Source organism: Erithacus rubecula, assembly GCF_903797595.1.
Source record: "Erithacus rubecula genome assembly, chromosome: 3".
NCBI classification, from domain to species: domain Eukaryota; kingdom Metazoa; phylum Chordata; class Aves; order Passeriformes; family Muscicapidae; genus Erithacus; species Erithacus rubecula.
This window is the reverse complement of record NC_136689.1, coordinates 138602812-138617096: the sequence shown is the minus strand read 5'-3', so window position 1 is coordinate 138617096 and position 14285 is coordinate 138602812. Positions and strand designations below refer to the sequence as shown.

At 48.2% G+C, this 14285-nt stretch overlaps 1 protein-coding gene across 1 annotated transcript; it reads right to left on the bottom strand.

The window, feature by feature from the left end:
* Nucleotides 1-253: 253 nt before the first annotated feature.
* On the bottom strand, nucleotides 254-4072 carry LOC306800302 (lymphocyte antigen 6E-like; the record flags this gene model as incomplete). Its single annotated transcript, XM_079302248.1, has 4 exons — nucleotides 4024-4072; nucleotides 3803-3924; nucleotides 1693-1812; nucleotides 254-411 (listed from the first exon to the last, which is right to left on the bottom strand). Exons 1-4 carry the CDS (start codon nucleotides 4029-4031, stop codon nucleotides 254-256), a joined length of 408 nt encoding a protein of 135 aa, XP_079158374.1. The 5' UTR covers nucleotides 4032-4072.
* Nucleotides 4073-14285: the final 10213 nt, after the last annotated feature.

Genomic DNA, 14285 nt, shown 5'->3' with positions numbered 1-14285 from the left:
AATTTCTTCACAGAAATGGAAGTTTCCATCCCTGGAGGCATCCAAGGGATGGATGTGACACTCTCAGAGCTGGCGATGCTCAGGGTGGAGAAGAAAAATGAACAGAAAGCTGTGAGCCCCCAGAGGACAAGACAATGACAACAATGCTTTATCTATCCCTGATGTTTGATGCCCACACCCTCCTGGGGGGATCTGGCCAAGCTCTTCAGGATCCCAGCAGCTGGAGGAGGAGATGGGATGGGAGCCCTGGCCCCTAAGGACGAGCCAGCCTGGGCCCTGGGCACGCACTCAGGTTGCACAGGAAGCTCTGGCAGCAGTAGGAGGTGTAGGTGGCCAGGCCCAGGAGGAAGTTGTGGTGTGGGCAGGTGCTGGAACACTTCTTGGTGATCCTCTTCCAAAGGGACAGAAAGCCTGGCTCAGGGAAGGGAGAGAGGGGGATTAGCAAGGGGGGGTGTGGAGTGATGCTTGTGCAGGATGCAGCTGGGTTGATGAGTCACATTGTCCCCACAGAGCCCAGAGATCAGCAGGAGACCATCCTGGTCCCTTCACATCCCAGAGACCAGCATGAGATCCATCCTGGTCCCTTCACATCCCAGAGATTAACATGAGATCATCCTGGTCCCCCCACATCCCAGAGATCAGCATCAGACCCATCCTGGTCCCTTCACATCCCAGAGATCAGTATGAGACCATCCTAGTCCTACCAGAGCCCAGAGATCAGCATGAGACCATCTTGGTCCTACCAGAGCCAAGAGATCAGCATGAGACCATCCTGGTCCCTTCACATCCCAGAGATTAACATGAGACCATCCTGGTCACCCCACACATCCCAGAGATCAGCATGAGACCCATCCTGGTCCCCACACATCCATAGAAATCATAATGAGATCCATCCTGGTCCCTTCACATCCCAGAGATTAACATGAGACCCATCCTGGTCCCCTCACAGCCCAGGAATTGTTGGTGACCTCCTGCACAAGGAATTCCACATCCATGCTTGGATCCAGCACCTCCCAAGACCTTTTTAGGTGCACAATGACAATGTTAATTCCTGATTTAAATCACATTTTCAGGCTTCTCCATTTGAATGAAATAATTCTGTTTCCTCTATGCCTGGCTTGGATCAGAAATAATGTGACCAGCAGGACCAGGGAAGTGATTTTTCCCTTTTTTTGTCACTGGTGTGGTCACACCTCAAATCTTGGGATCAGTTTTTGGACCCTCAGGACAACAAAGAAATTGAGGAGCTGGAGCATGTCCAGAGAGAGGAATGGAGCTGGGGAAGGGTCTGGAGCACCAGGAGAGCTGAGGGAGCTGGGAAAGGGGCTCAGCCTGGAGAAAAGGAGGATCAGGGAGAAATTCTGGCTCTGCACAACTCCCAGAGGGTGCAGCCAGGCTGGGTTTGGGCTCTGCTCCCAGGAATCAAGACTCAAATTTACTTATTCTCCTTTCTTCCTCTCTCAATATCCCCTGATTTTCCATGCAGGAATAAAACAACAGCCAAAGAGGAAAATCTCAGTGTGTGATGGGGAGGAGAATTCCAAACCCTCAACACTGCCCGGCTGGGTTAGGGAAGGTCTCCACCTCCCAGTTGTGCTTCCCAAGGACTCCTTAACCCATCCCAAAAGCAGCCCAGAGCTCAGATCCCATTCCTGGGCCCCATCCCATTCCCCATCCAGGTGCAGCACCCACCAATGCCCACGGAGGCCACGTTGGTGACACAGTACTCATCCTGCTCTGAGCACTTCTCAGCCTTCAGGCAGCTCCAGTTGCTCTGTTCCCAGCTGCAGGTGTAACAGTACAGGGCATTTGCTGCAGGAAGAGACACAAAACAGGGATGGAACCATGCTGGCTGGAGCAGGGAAGGGGTTGTCCCTCTGTGCTGGGCATGTCTCAAATGCTGTGTCCAGTTTTGTCTCCTCATTGAGGGGCTGGAGTGGGTCCAGTGAAGGGAATGGAGCTGGGGAAGGGTCTGGAACACCAGAAAAGGCTGAGGGGGCTGGGGAAGGGGCTCAGACTGGAGAAAAGGAGGCTCAGGGGGAACTTTTGGCTCTCCAAAATTCCCTGACAGGAGGGGACAGCCAGGAAACAGGGAGAGGACAAGAGGAAACAGCCTCAAACTGCACCAGGGGAGGCTCAGGTTGGACACCAGGAGGAATTTCCTCATGGAAAGGATGGTCAGGCATGGGAAGGGGCTGCCCAGGGAGGTGTCCCCATCCCTGGAGGTGCCCAAGGAATGCCTGGGCATGGCACTGAGAGCTCTGGTGGTGATCAAAGGTTGGACTTGAGGATCCTGGAGGTCTTTCCCAACCTAAATGATTCTGTGCAATGCCAGCAGCAAAAATTATCCCCTACTTTTCATGGAATCCCAAAGCCACAAGGTGCAGGTCTGGTAAAAGCCATGGAGCTGACAGACCCAATCCACTCTTCCAATGCCACATCCAGCCTGGCCCTGGGCAATTCCAGGGATGGAGCAGCCACAGCTTCTCTGGGAATCCTGTGCCAAGGTCTCACCACCCCCACAGGGCAGAATTTTTTCCTTATATCCAACCTAAATTTCCCCTCCTTCAATTTGACAGGCTCCAATTTTGATGTTATACTTGGAGCAGGGAAGGGCAGGGACTCCTGGAGGAATTTCCAAGAATGTCCCAAGGTGCCTGGGGTCACTTTTTCTGCTTGTTGGGGACTATTAAGCTGCAGCTTAATTAGGCAGAAAGCACTGGCAGATGAAGAGGGTTAATTGGGACCTCCACAGTTTAGAAAAATCAGGCTCCCTTTGTCTTTGGATGGGACATCAATGCCCCCTAAAGAGAAATCCAGAACCTGGTTTAAAGGGCAAAGAAGATGAGGAGAAGTATTTTTTTTTTTTTACTCTTTCCTGTGAGAATTCAGCCCTAAAACACAGGCGGTGAATGCTTAATTTTTACTGCCTGGATAATCCAACGTGAATTAGGCCAGGCTTCATTTTGGCACTGAGGACAACCTCCCTGTCTCCCAGGCCTTGTTAACACTTGGAAATCTGTCAGGATCACTGTTCTGGTGAGTGAACAAAGCTAAATAGCAGAAAGGTATTCTTAGGCCACAATGAGCCAGAAATAACTATTCTGAGGAATTCTTTTTCTGCACCAGATGTGTGGCACAAGTCCAAGTGCTGGCAAAGCCTGTCCCTCTCTCCAAAATGAGGATGAGGTTTATTCTCTCTGGTGTGTAGAAGATCATATTCCTTTAAAAAGGCTCTGATTTAATTTACCATCTCTCCATGAAATAAAATGCACCATCTATAACACAGTTACTATGCAAATATCTACCACCTTTAACCCATTCAGCCCACATCCCAAATTCTCCCTAATTTCCTGACTTTGTCCCAAAATCTCTGAAGTCAGCAAGCTGTGGGGTGTTGGAAATGGGTAGAAACAGCTGCTCAGGGCCAGATGTTGGAGGTGTGGCTCTCATGGACCAGGAACACAGAGCATTGTGCTGTCTTCATCAGAATTTAGGAATAACCACAGCCTTGCACCACCCCGACAGGAAAACACCCTGGAAGGTCTCTCAAAGGCAGATCAGTAGGAACTGCCTCCTTTTTTCTGTCTTTTTTCCATAAAAATCCAGTAGAACAGGGAAATTTCCAGTCAGAAAATAAACTTTTCACACACCCAGGCTGAGATTCTAAATAAAAACCCCCAAAACAAGCACCTGCACCATTCCAAGCACTGAGGAGCTCTCTCCCATGGTTTCTTTACCTGGATTAAATTAATTAACATTGAAAACACTCAGCTCTGCTTTATCTAGGAGCAAACCTCACCTTGAGCTGCCAACAGGACCAAAGCCAGCACCACAAGGAGGGAGAACTTCATCTTGTCCCAGTTGTCTCCACAGCCCAGGAAAAACACCCTCACCTGGGGACAGGATATAAACCTTCCCTGCCTCTGGACAGAGTGATGAGGAAGCCAAGGATTTGGAAAGAGTGGGCAGGGATCATGGGTTAGGTGAGAGGCCAGGAATGCACCTGGGTTGTTTTCTCACCTCAGCATTGCCTTCAGGCTGGGCTGGTGACTCCAGGGAGCAGTGAAAGCACTCTGGGAATTCACACCTTTTATTGGGATTAATCCTTTAATTCCTCCCTGGTCAGGGCAGCAGTGCTGCTGATGTCTGGGTGGGGGTTTTGTTTTGATCATCACATCTGTGGCCAAGGAAAATGGGAACAAGTGGCATAAATTAATGGGATTGTCTGGGTGGGTTATGGCAAGTCCATTTCCAGGGTTAGACCTGGAGAATTCCCAACATCTACAGTCAGGGTATTCACGGGGACAGGAAATGCATAACTTGGTTACCTGCAAAGTCTTAAATCATAAAATCATCAAATGGTTTGGGTGGGAATGGACCTTAAAAACCATCTCATGCCAACCCCCTGCCAGGGGCAGGGACTGCTCCAATCCCCATCCAACCTGGCTTTGAACACTTCCAGCAAGGCTTAAAAATATCTTAGTCCCCTTTTCCATGGAGCACCCAATTCTCCAGAGTCCTGCTCAATACCAGTCAGACAAAAACGTTCTCAGCCTTTAGGATTTCCCTGCATGAAAAGGGTGGAGCTGGAGATGATAACTTCATCCCTTCTGGGGCTTCCATCTGACTGCCTGTCCCACTTGTGCTGCCAAGGAAAGAGTTCCCAGGACATCAGCAGGCATCTCCATGAATCACCAAACCACCAAGGAGCAGAGAGGGTGAAGCAGGAGGAGCCCCTTGGACAATCAGGTGTCTGCTTATCCCTTCCTTCTCCATCCTGCAGGAAAAGAGAGCAGAGACTGGGATTTAGGAGATGGAAAAGCAGAAGAGGCAGAGGGTCCAAAAACATGTGGAATAAAGATGGATGAGGTGAGGGTTAAAATGATTGAGGGTTTTCTTGGCAGGAGCCAATGAGATGAGCAAAATTCTGTGAAACAGAGGAGATGCTCATCCAAGACATTCACAGCATCCAGTGGGATCCATCACTGAGCACAGTAAAGAGACACCAAAACTCACCACATCTTCTTCAAGTTAACAAAAGCTGGGGGGAACTCTTGCAGAAAACTTTTTTTGCTGATATTTTGGAAGTTTCTGACACCACTGACTGCTGAGGTAAAACTGGATCAACAGGATGGGGAAGCCAGCCCTGATAACCCCAGGAGCAGCAGCCATTCCTATGCCATGGATCTACACTGGGTGTGGAGAGGATAAACCACATCTCTTGCCCAAGAGGTGACACTGTGCCAGGCTGGGGGACTGGGCAGCCCAGGAATGCTGCAGGAGATGTGTCAGTGCTGCAGGTCACAGGGCAGTGACCACAGAGCAGGACCTGCTCCAGGGAACAAGGATGGGCCAGCCTGAATCATTGCAGCATCAGGGGTCACTCCCTGTTCCAGGGAACAAGGATGGACCAGCCTGAATCATTGTAGCATCAGGGATCACTCTCTGGAATCAGCCTGGGAAGCCAAGGCTCAGCATCCTGCAGCACCCTGGAAAAGATCTGTCCTCTTGTTCTCACCAGTTTTGACTGATTTTTTGAAAAATAAAAAGGAAAAATAATTGTGTTGCTCTTCAGTATGATTGTTATTGTGGACTCCCCAGCTCTAGAAGTGTTCAAAGCCAGGCTGGATGAGGCTTGGAGCAACCTGGGATTGTGGAAAGTGTCCCTGCCCATGGCAGGGGACTGAAACAAGAGGGTCTTTTAACCCAAACCATTCCATGATTAACAACATTTATTCCCTCAGTTCCAAGGACTGACAATACAAATTTCTCCTGCCTGACACAGATCCAGAGAGAAATTCCCAAGTCCAGGGATTCAAATCTGCCCCTCAGTGGCTGCCAGAAGAGGCTCTCCAAGGGCAGGGGAAGTGGTCCACCACAGCCCCACTGGCAGGAGAGGTTTGAGGCACCACTGGGATGATGGACAAAAGGGCACAATGGGTCAATTCCCATTTTGGGGGTTGCCAGTGGCCCACTGAACCAGATTTTTGGGAAGTTACCATGCTGGCCATGGGGATGTGTGATGCAGGTGTGAGATGTGGCAGTGCCATGGTTGGTATTTCCTCAGGATGGTGGTGTCACCCTGGATGCCCAGCACATGGAAGGCTTGGCTGGGTCAGGGTGAAAATCTGGGAAAAGGTGTCCCAGCAGCCATAGGCTACAGCTGTGGCAGTAAATTCAACTTTTCCAGCACAGAGACCAAGAGGTGAATATCAGTATCTTAATCCTTCCATAGTTTTATTCCAGATATTCCATGGTTGATCCATCCTAGAACTTTGGCAGGAAATGTGCCAATGATTAAACTGATTAATTAAATGTTGTGGATGATGTTCCAGACCAGGGATGTTCCTAGCAACTGTTTATTTCCCTAGTTTAGGTTCATCCTTGGAGATCAGGCCCTTGCAGGCATTTGAATCACATCCTTCAGGATGAGAACTTGATGCTGGATTTTACTCTTGGCTCTGGAACACTGCACTACAAGCCTGTGCTGGAGCCATGGAAATGTGGCTTTGTTTGCCTGGCCTCTGGAATGTTCTGGCTGTAAAACAGAGATTGGAAGTCAAGGAACAGGGATCTGCTCATTTTTATCCTGGATTCTTCTCAAAAATGGCCTCAGAAAAGTTTCACATAGCAAACCTACTGATGAGGAAGGACAGGAACATCATGGATTGGCCTCATGGGACCTTTTCCTGTTAAATGTCCTGAAGTTTTTACCCACCCAGCTTCCCTGAGGTCAGAGGGTGCCTCATCCCTTCTCAGGTGACATCCCAGAAGATTCCCAGACAATTCCCTCTGTTCTGCCATTCCCCACCCAGTCCTAGTGCAGCAGAGGCTGCAGGATGGAATTGGTTCTCAGCTCCAGGGATATTCCAGCCCAAAATAAAACCCACTGAAGCAATTGCAGAGTCTTGCTCCCCATCCTTCATCATTTGGTGGAGTTTTTGAGAGAGGCAGAGGCCAAACATGGCAGCACTTTTTGCCAGGAATGACATGGCCCTGGGAGAAGAGGAACTGTGTGTTGAGCACCTCCAGCTCCTCCCTTCCTCTACCCAGTGAAATATGATTTTCCCTTCCCCTTTCCTCCATCCCTTCTCCAGAATCCTCTGTGCTTCAAGGCTCAATCTTTGCATCCTGCCTGTCACATTTTGACATTGTCAAAACCAGGACACCAAGGTGAGCTGTCACCACCATACCCCTGACAAAGACCTGGCCTCACCCCAGACCCTCACAGGTGCTCAGATTCCAGGGAATCTAATCCCCAAGAGGAGATTAGAGTTCATACCACATAGGATTAAATCCTTTGCACATCAAATCATGGAAGGATTTTATCCCTGTGGCTGCTCCTGCCAATCTCCCACCCTTTCCCCACTCCTGGGTGCTCCCCATGTTTATTTCCAATCAGGATCAGGAGCCAAGTGTGGGCAGCCCAGGGATGAGAATTTGGCTTCCTCTCTTCCAAGCAAGGCAGAGAAATGGTGCCCCAGGGCCATCCCAAATCCCTGGTTATGGATTTTATCTGATTTTATGGAGTTTCTGGGGCTCCTGTATTGCCCAAATCCCAGCTGGATCAAGATTAAGTCACGAAAAGGATTATACCTGTAATTGGGGATGTTAATGGGGGGATCTAACAGCCCTTTGAGCTTCCCTGGGGCTGGAATTGCTGCAGAAGAGCTGTCATGGAATCTACACCAACAACACATGGGAAATCCATGCACAATTCCAAGGGCTATCAAACAGCCGTCCACACTTTTTAATTCTTAATGTTTTCCTCACTGTGGCTTGGCCTGACCAAGCAGGACCATCCCTGAAAATCTCATTTCCAAAATCCCAGACCTTCTCCAGAGAAGACACTGGAACAATTCCACTGGATCTGTAAATTTATTATTTTTCAAGACTTTTTTGCCATAAAATTTCTGAAATTTCCATCTGGCTGAGACAGAGAGAGCTGTGATGATCTGGATTGGATCTTCCTCCTACTCACTTCCATTTGTTTTATTCCCTGTGTAATTCCATGAACAACCTGTTCCCAGCCACCAACCCTGCCATGAGTCAGCTCTCCATGAAAAGAGAATAAACAAGAAACATCTTGGAATTGTTTTTCTTTTAATGGTAGATGTAGAGGGAGTGTTTATGTGAGATATTGGGGAAAAAAAAAAATCTTGCCTGTGAGGATGGTGAGGCCCTGGCACAGGTTAACTGGAATCCCTGGAAGTGTCCAGGGCCAGGTTGGATGGGGCTTGGAGCAGCTCTGGATAGTGGAAGGTGTCCCCACCCACAGAGGGTGGAACAAGAGGAGCTTTAAGGTCTTTTCCAACCCAAACCATTCCATGATTCTGTGGAATCAGGATGGGACAAGAAGCTCCCAAGGCACTTCAAGCCTGCAGGCCAATTATTTTTTGGGAGCTGTGACAGCAAGAAGGAGAAGGAAAACCAACTTCCAGCCCAGCTCTTAATACATCTCTTTGTATTGACTTCCTAAATTCCCCAGGATGGGGATTCCTGGATTTCCTTGGTGCTGCATCCGGCCAGGAGAAACCACCCTGTGAGGACCAGGACCCTAGTTTTGATTGTGCAGCTGGGGTCAGTCCTGGAGCCTTGGGAAGGGCTTGTTCCCACTGTGATTCCTCTCCTGTGACTCCACAAAATATCCTAAGGTGGAAATGCAGCTCAAGGATCATCCAGGTCCTGCCTACTCCAGGAAAATAAAGACTAAACCCATGCAGAACAACAGGGGAAAATCTGGATGGAGGTTTTTCCATGGATGCCAATTCCTGTTTTGAAGGCAACTCATGGAACCATGGAATGGTTGATGTTGGAAAGGACTTTGCAGATCATCTCAATCCAACCCCCTGCCATGGACAAGGACACTTTCCACCATCCCAGGTTACTCAGATCATCATCCAGCCTGGCCTGGAACACTTCCAGGGATGGGACAACCTGTGCCAGGGCCTCACCCCTCCCAATCACTCCAAACCCACCCTCCTCTCCTATTCCACATTTCCCCTCCTCAAGACCTTCAAGCCAAAATTTCCCTATTCTGTGTCCTTGGATCAGAGGCACAAATCCTTCATCCTGCACTGAATTATGGCTTGGTACTGCTATTTATACAAATCTACAGCTGCTCCATAGAAAGCTAAACAAAAGCAGAGCTAATTAGCCAGAACCACTTGGTCAATTAGGAAAATTGCTCTCCCCACTCAGGCAAGATTAAAAAAAAAAAAAAAAAAAAGCCGCAGGCAGGTCAAGACAAACGCAGTCCAAGAAAATCTAAGAAGCCTCAATCCAGAGATTTTACAAACTCAAAGCGGGTTGAATGATTCTCTGTTCTATTTCTGGAATTTTATCTCCCACTTTTGTCATTTTTGTAGTGTTATTTTATTTTTCCCAGCACACAGAAGGGCCCTGTGAGGATGGCCCAGCACAGCCCCTTGGAATGCGAGAACATAGAGGAAAATCAAACAAATAAAATAAATAAAAAATAAATATAACTTTTTTTTATCACTAAAGGGAGTCAGGGGGTATGCAGCCTCAGGTTTTTGCTGAAAGGGCCACACACCAAAGCCTGCTGCACACACCAAGTAGCTGGAGGAAAAATGGAATAAAATTATGTCTGTAGCTTTCTAGTAGAGGGTCCTACAGGCAAAGTAATAGAAGACAAATAAAAAAAAAATAAAATAAAAAAAAAAAAAGGATTTTGGAAGAGCAGCCAGACCTTCTGGGTCCAGTTTATCTTCCCTCACCATCTTCAACTCCCAGCCTCAGCAGCAACAGAATTTGGATGTGAGGACATGTGAGTTCATTGCATGCCTGTTTTTGCCAGAAATCCAATATTGGATCCAGGAATGCACAGGAGAAGGGGGAAAGTGGAAATTCAAGCCCTCCAGGTGTTCCCTCCAACTGAAGCACTGCTTCCTGCACCAGGAATGAACTGTGGGAAAGTCAGAATCTGTTTCTGCCTGGAGAACAAGCCCAGATTGGAACAGAAGCACCAATTAAAGCTGGTTGAGTTAATTGCCACCCCATCTTCCCCTACTCTGGCAAATCCAGAAGTAGAAAATCCCGACAAAACCTTGAGAAAGAGATGGAGGAGATTCCACAGAATGAGCTCGTTCCACTCTAAGTGAACCTGGGAAGGGACTGGAGACTTCCTTGTTATCCCATCCTGCCAGGAAAATCATCTGCCCTGTTCCCAAGAGGAGGGGCAGCCTGAATGCCACCCACCCACCTGGAAAAAAATTTGGGAAGTAATCAGTGTCTGCCTGCTGGAACACAGGGCAGTCCCAGGGAACCTCTGGAAGTTCTTGCAGTCTGGAGAGACATCGCAAAACACTAAAAAAAGGTTGGAAAAGGAAATGCCTCCATTCACTGATACTTTTTACAGCAGGATGGGGGGAATGGCTTCCCACTCCCCCAGGGCAGGGTTAGATGGGATATTGGAAAAGAATTCTTCCCTGTGAAGGTGGTGAATGGAATTCCCAGAGAAGCTGTGTGTCCTAAGTTACAATATGCCCAAAATCTGTATTCCATCACCATCTGCTGAAAGCAGGTGGGGCAGTGATTCTGATCTCTGTGGAGATATCCTCTGCTAATGGGCCAGCTGTTAAAACCAGATGGGGCAATGTTATTTATCTTCCCATGACCCACCCTTCCTCCAGGAGATATCTCCTGTTAATGGGCCATTGAGTCCCAGTGCATGACTGATAAAATTACATCATCCCACTGGGATATGCTCCAGCAAGGGGGAGGAGCCAAGCCTTTCCTACCTAGATAAAAACTGAGATTTGGAACACCAAAGCTGCCCTCACCCACTGGTTTCCAGAGGACAAGAGCTACCAGACCTTTCTACAGGATCACTGCTTCAACAAGATCACTTCATCTGCACTGCTACCACCACCCTCACCAGAGGAGTGTCAGGTTATATTCTGACTCTGTCAGTGGTTTTTCTTTTGTACTATTGCATGTATTTTATTTTTCTCTTTTTTCCTATTAAACTGTACTTCTGACTTGGAGTCTCTCACTGGTTTTGTTTTCAAAACCATCACAATGTGGCTGCCCCATCCCTGGAAGTGTTGAAGTCCAGGTTGGATGGGGCTTGGATCAAGCCCCTTCATGACAGGGGGATGGAATTCCATGATCTTGAAGGCACTTTCCAACACAAACCAATCCATTATTTCATGACTTCTCTTCCTTCCAGGTTCACAGCAGCAGAAGGAATTTGGAAGCCTCAATGCAGCTGGGAGAGCCTTTATCCCAAGATTTATTCCTGAGCCAAGCCACTCAAATCATAATTACAGCTTAATCCCAAATTGGATTAAGAATATTAACAAAGTAATTTATTGGTATTTCTCCTGCCCCAGCCTGCAGAGGTTGGAGTTGCCAATCTCAGATCTTGGGACAACTCAGCTGAGCTTTTCCTGATTCTTTATTTTGTTTTGAGTAACAGAGGTGTCCTCTGGCCAAAATCAGGGATAGGAAGAGCCAGGCTGGATGTTATCCACTCATTCCAATGGGAGATGTGCAGCCATCCTCACCCCACAGCCAGTGTAAACTCTCCTTCAGTGGGTACAAACCTGAGATCCTGGAGTTTCATCCTTCCTTGGGATCCTTTCCTCTGCCCCTCATTCACCAGTGCTTCAGTTTATCCCAGGGATCTGATTTCTCCCAAGCTGCTTTCCTTGGCACCAACACTTCCAGACATGGATAATGGCTCTGCAATTCGGGCTGATTTTCCATCCATTGAGCCTGGCTGAGTGTGAGGGGACAGAAATCCAGGGAGCTCTTTCAGCACATGTTTTATTTATGCCAAACCACAGCCCTGCCCTTGTTTCCCACTAAGATAGGTTGGAAAAGGAAATGCCTCCACTCACTGAGTTGAGAGACAGCATCTAAATCACAGCAGCCACAGCCTCAAGTGTCCTTTTCCTCTCCTCTCAAGCTGACAAAACATTTCCTTGAAAGTTTCTCTTCCTTATTGCTCATTTTTGCAACATCAGACCTCACAAGGAGAAGGAGGAAAAATCCTCTGGAAATCCTTCACTTTTATTTTTTCCCCTCAAACCCCCAGAGGGGTTTCCCACTTTTTACAAATCTGCCAGGCTGCAGGTGGGTGGTTTTCCCTTCATCCCATCACTCAGGGACTGGATGTAAGGGAGAAGCAGCAGCAAACCCTCCATCACCTCCCCTTCCCTCTCCAATTAGGATAAATCAGCCAGAATTCCATCTCTCCCTAAGTCTGAATGAAGCAGATGAAACGCAGCCAAGCAGAGCTGATGAGTTCCCTTCCCCAGTGGCTGAGTCACCATTCCTGGAGGGATGTGAAAGACATGGAAATGTGGCACTTGGGGACATTGTCCCGTGGTGATTGCAGCAATTAATGGCTGTTCTTGATGAACTCAAAGGGCTTTTCCCACCTAAACAATTCCAGGATTTAGATCAGCTGATGGGCCAGGGGAGGGGAGGACCAACCTGAAACTGGAATGTGGCTCTGGAAAACACGAGGCTGATGAGGTTTTGTCATCCATGAGGAACAATAATCTGCTGGACACAGAGCATGATTCTGACTCATCCCTCTGAGGAAGGTTCCTGATGGGCACAGCTCTGGCCAATGGATTTATGCTCCAGGATTTTACCTCCAGGATGCTGATGCAGAAGCCATGAGCAGGGAGGGATCCCACTGGAGCTTCCAGCTGCTCAAACAGCTTCTGTGGGAAGAGGAATTGCTTGTAGAGCCCCCAGCCATCCTCAGATTGGGGGAACCAGAGCTGAAGCACTGAATCCAACTCTGGGATCATCAGCACAAGGATGTGGAGCTGCTGGAGCAAATCCAGAGGAGGACACAGAGCTGCTCCAAGGGCTGGAGCCAGGCTGGGAATGTCCAGCCTGGAGAAGGGAAGGATCCAGGGAGAGCTCAGAACCTCTTCCAGTGCCTGAAGGGGCTCCAGGAGAGCTGGAGAGGGACTTTGGATAAGGGATGGAGGGACAGGACACAGGGAATGGCTCCCACTAGCAGAGGGCAGGGATAGATGTGATTTGGGAAGGAATTCTTGACTATGAGGGTGGGCAGGCCCTGGAATGCAAATCCCAGAGAAGCTGTGGCTGCCCCTGGATGTGTCCAAGGCCAGGCTGGACAGGGCTTGGATCACCCTGGGATAGTGGAAGGTGTCCCTGCCCATGGCAAGGGGTGGAATTCCATGATCTTTAAAGTCTCCAACTCAAACCACTCCACGATTCTTCAAGTTCCAAGTCCCAGAATTTGGGGCTAAGTGATCCCATGGAACAGGCTGAGGGGGGTTGGAATTGCTGCCTTTAACAGGGGCAATTACAGAGCTGATGCCCAAGGATAATCTGGCTCTGCACAAAGGACAAGCAGCTCTTCCAAAATGCATCAAGAGAAACCCCAGCCAGAGACAGGCAAGGAAAAGCTTTGCCAGGGCAGTGATTCGTTTCCAAAACAGTGACCCTGAGGGATGGTGGAGCAATCTCCCTCCACAGAAACACTGAAATAAAGAGAAATTTGAAATTTAAGAAAACCCTGGATAACCCAGCCAGAGCTTGAGCCTTCCAGAGATGCTCCCAACCCTGGATTTTTGGGAAGAGACTGGGCAGGGGCAGCAGATATCAGAACAAGACAAGAAGAATTTCTCCCCACTTTCTCCCATCCTTAAATTTATCTTTTCCAACAGCTCCTCTATCAACACTGCCCAGGGCCAGCAGCATAGGGCATCCCCAGGCTGCAGGAAGAGAACAAACTTTTCAACCCTCACATGCTCTTTGGGGATTTTTTAATTTGTTTGGGGTTTTTTTTTTGGTTTTGGGTTTTTCTGTTTGTCTGTTTTTGGGTTGGGTTTTTTTGGTTTTTTTTTTGGGGGGGTGTTTGTTTTGTTTTTTGGTCATTAAAGCTCCATTATGTAACTTAGAACAGCCCTAAGTTTCAGTACCAGTCTCAGCAGTCAACTTTGTCCCTGGCAGATTTTGGGTGAGGTCTCCTTCCACCCACAGCTAAAAAAAGACTTTTATGAAAACAAATTTAGGCAACCAAGAAGTCACAGGGGAAGGTGTCATTTCTGGTTTTGTCACAAGCCACAGCTTCCCATTTTTAAATAAAAAGAGGAAGTCATCACAATGGAAAAATGTTAAACTTTTGCCTTGGAGTTGTCATGATCTTGGGTTAGCAAAAGGCATCAAACACGGGTTTTCCTCTGCCTACAACCTCAAATTTCAGGATCATCCAGTCTGACCACATTCACTATTAAACCAAATCCTCAAGTACCATTTCCAGAGAT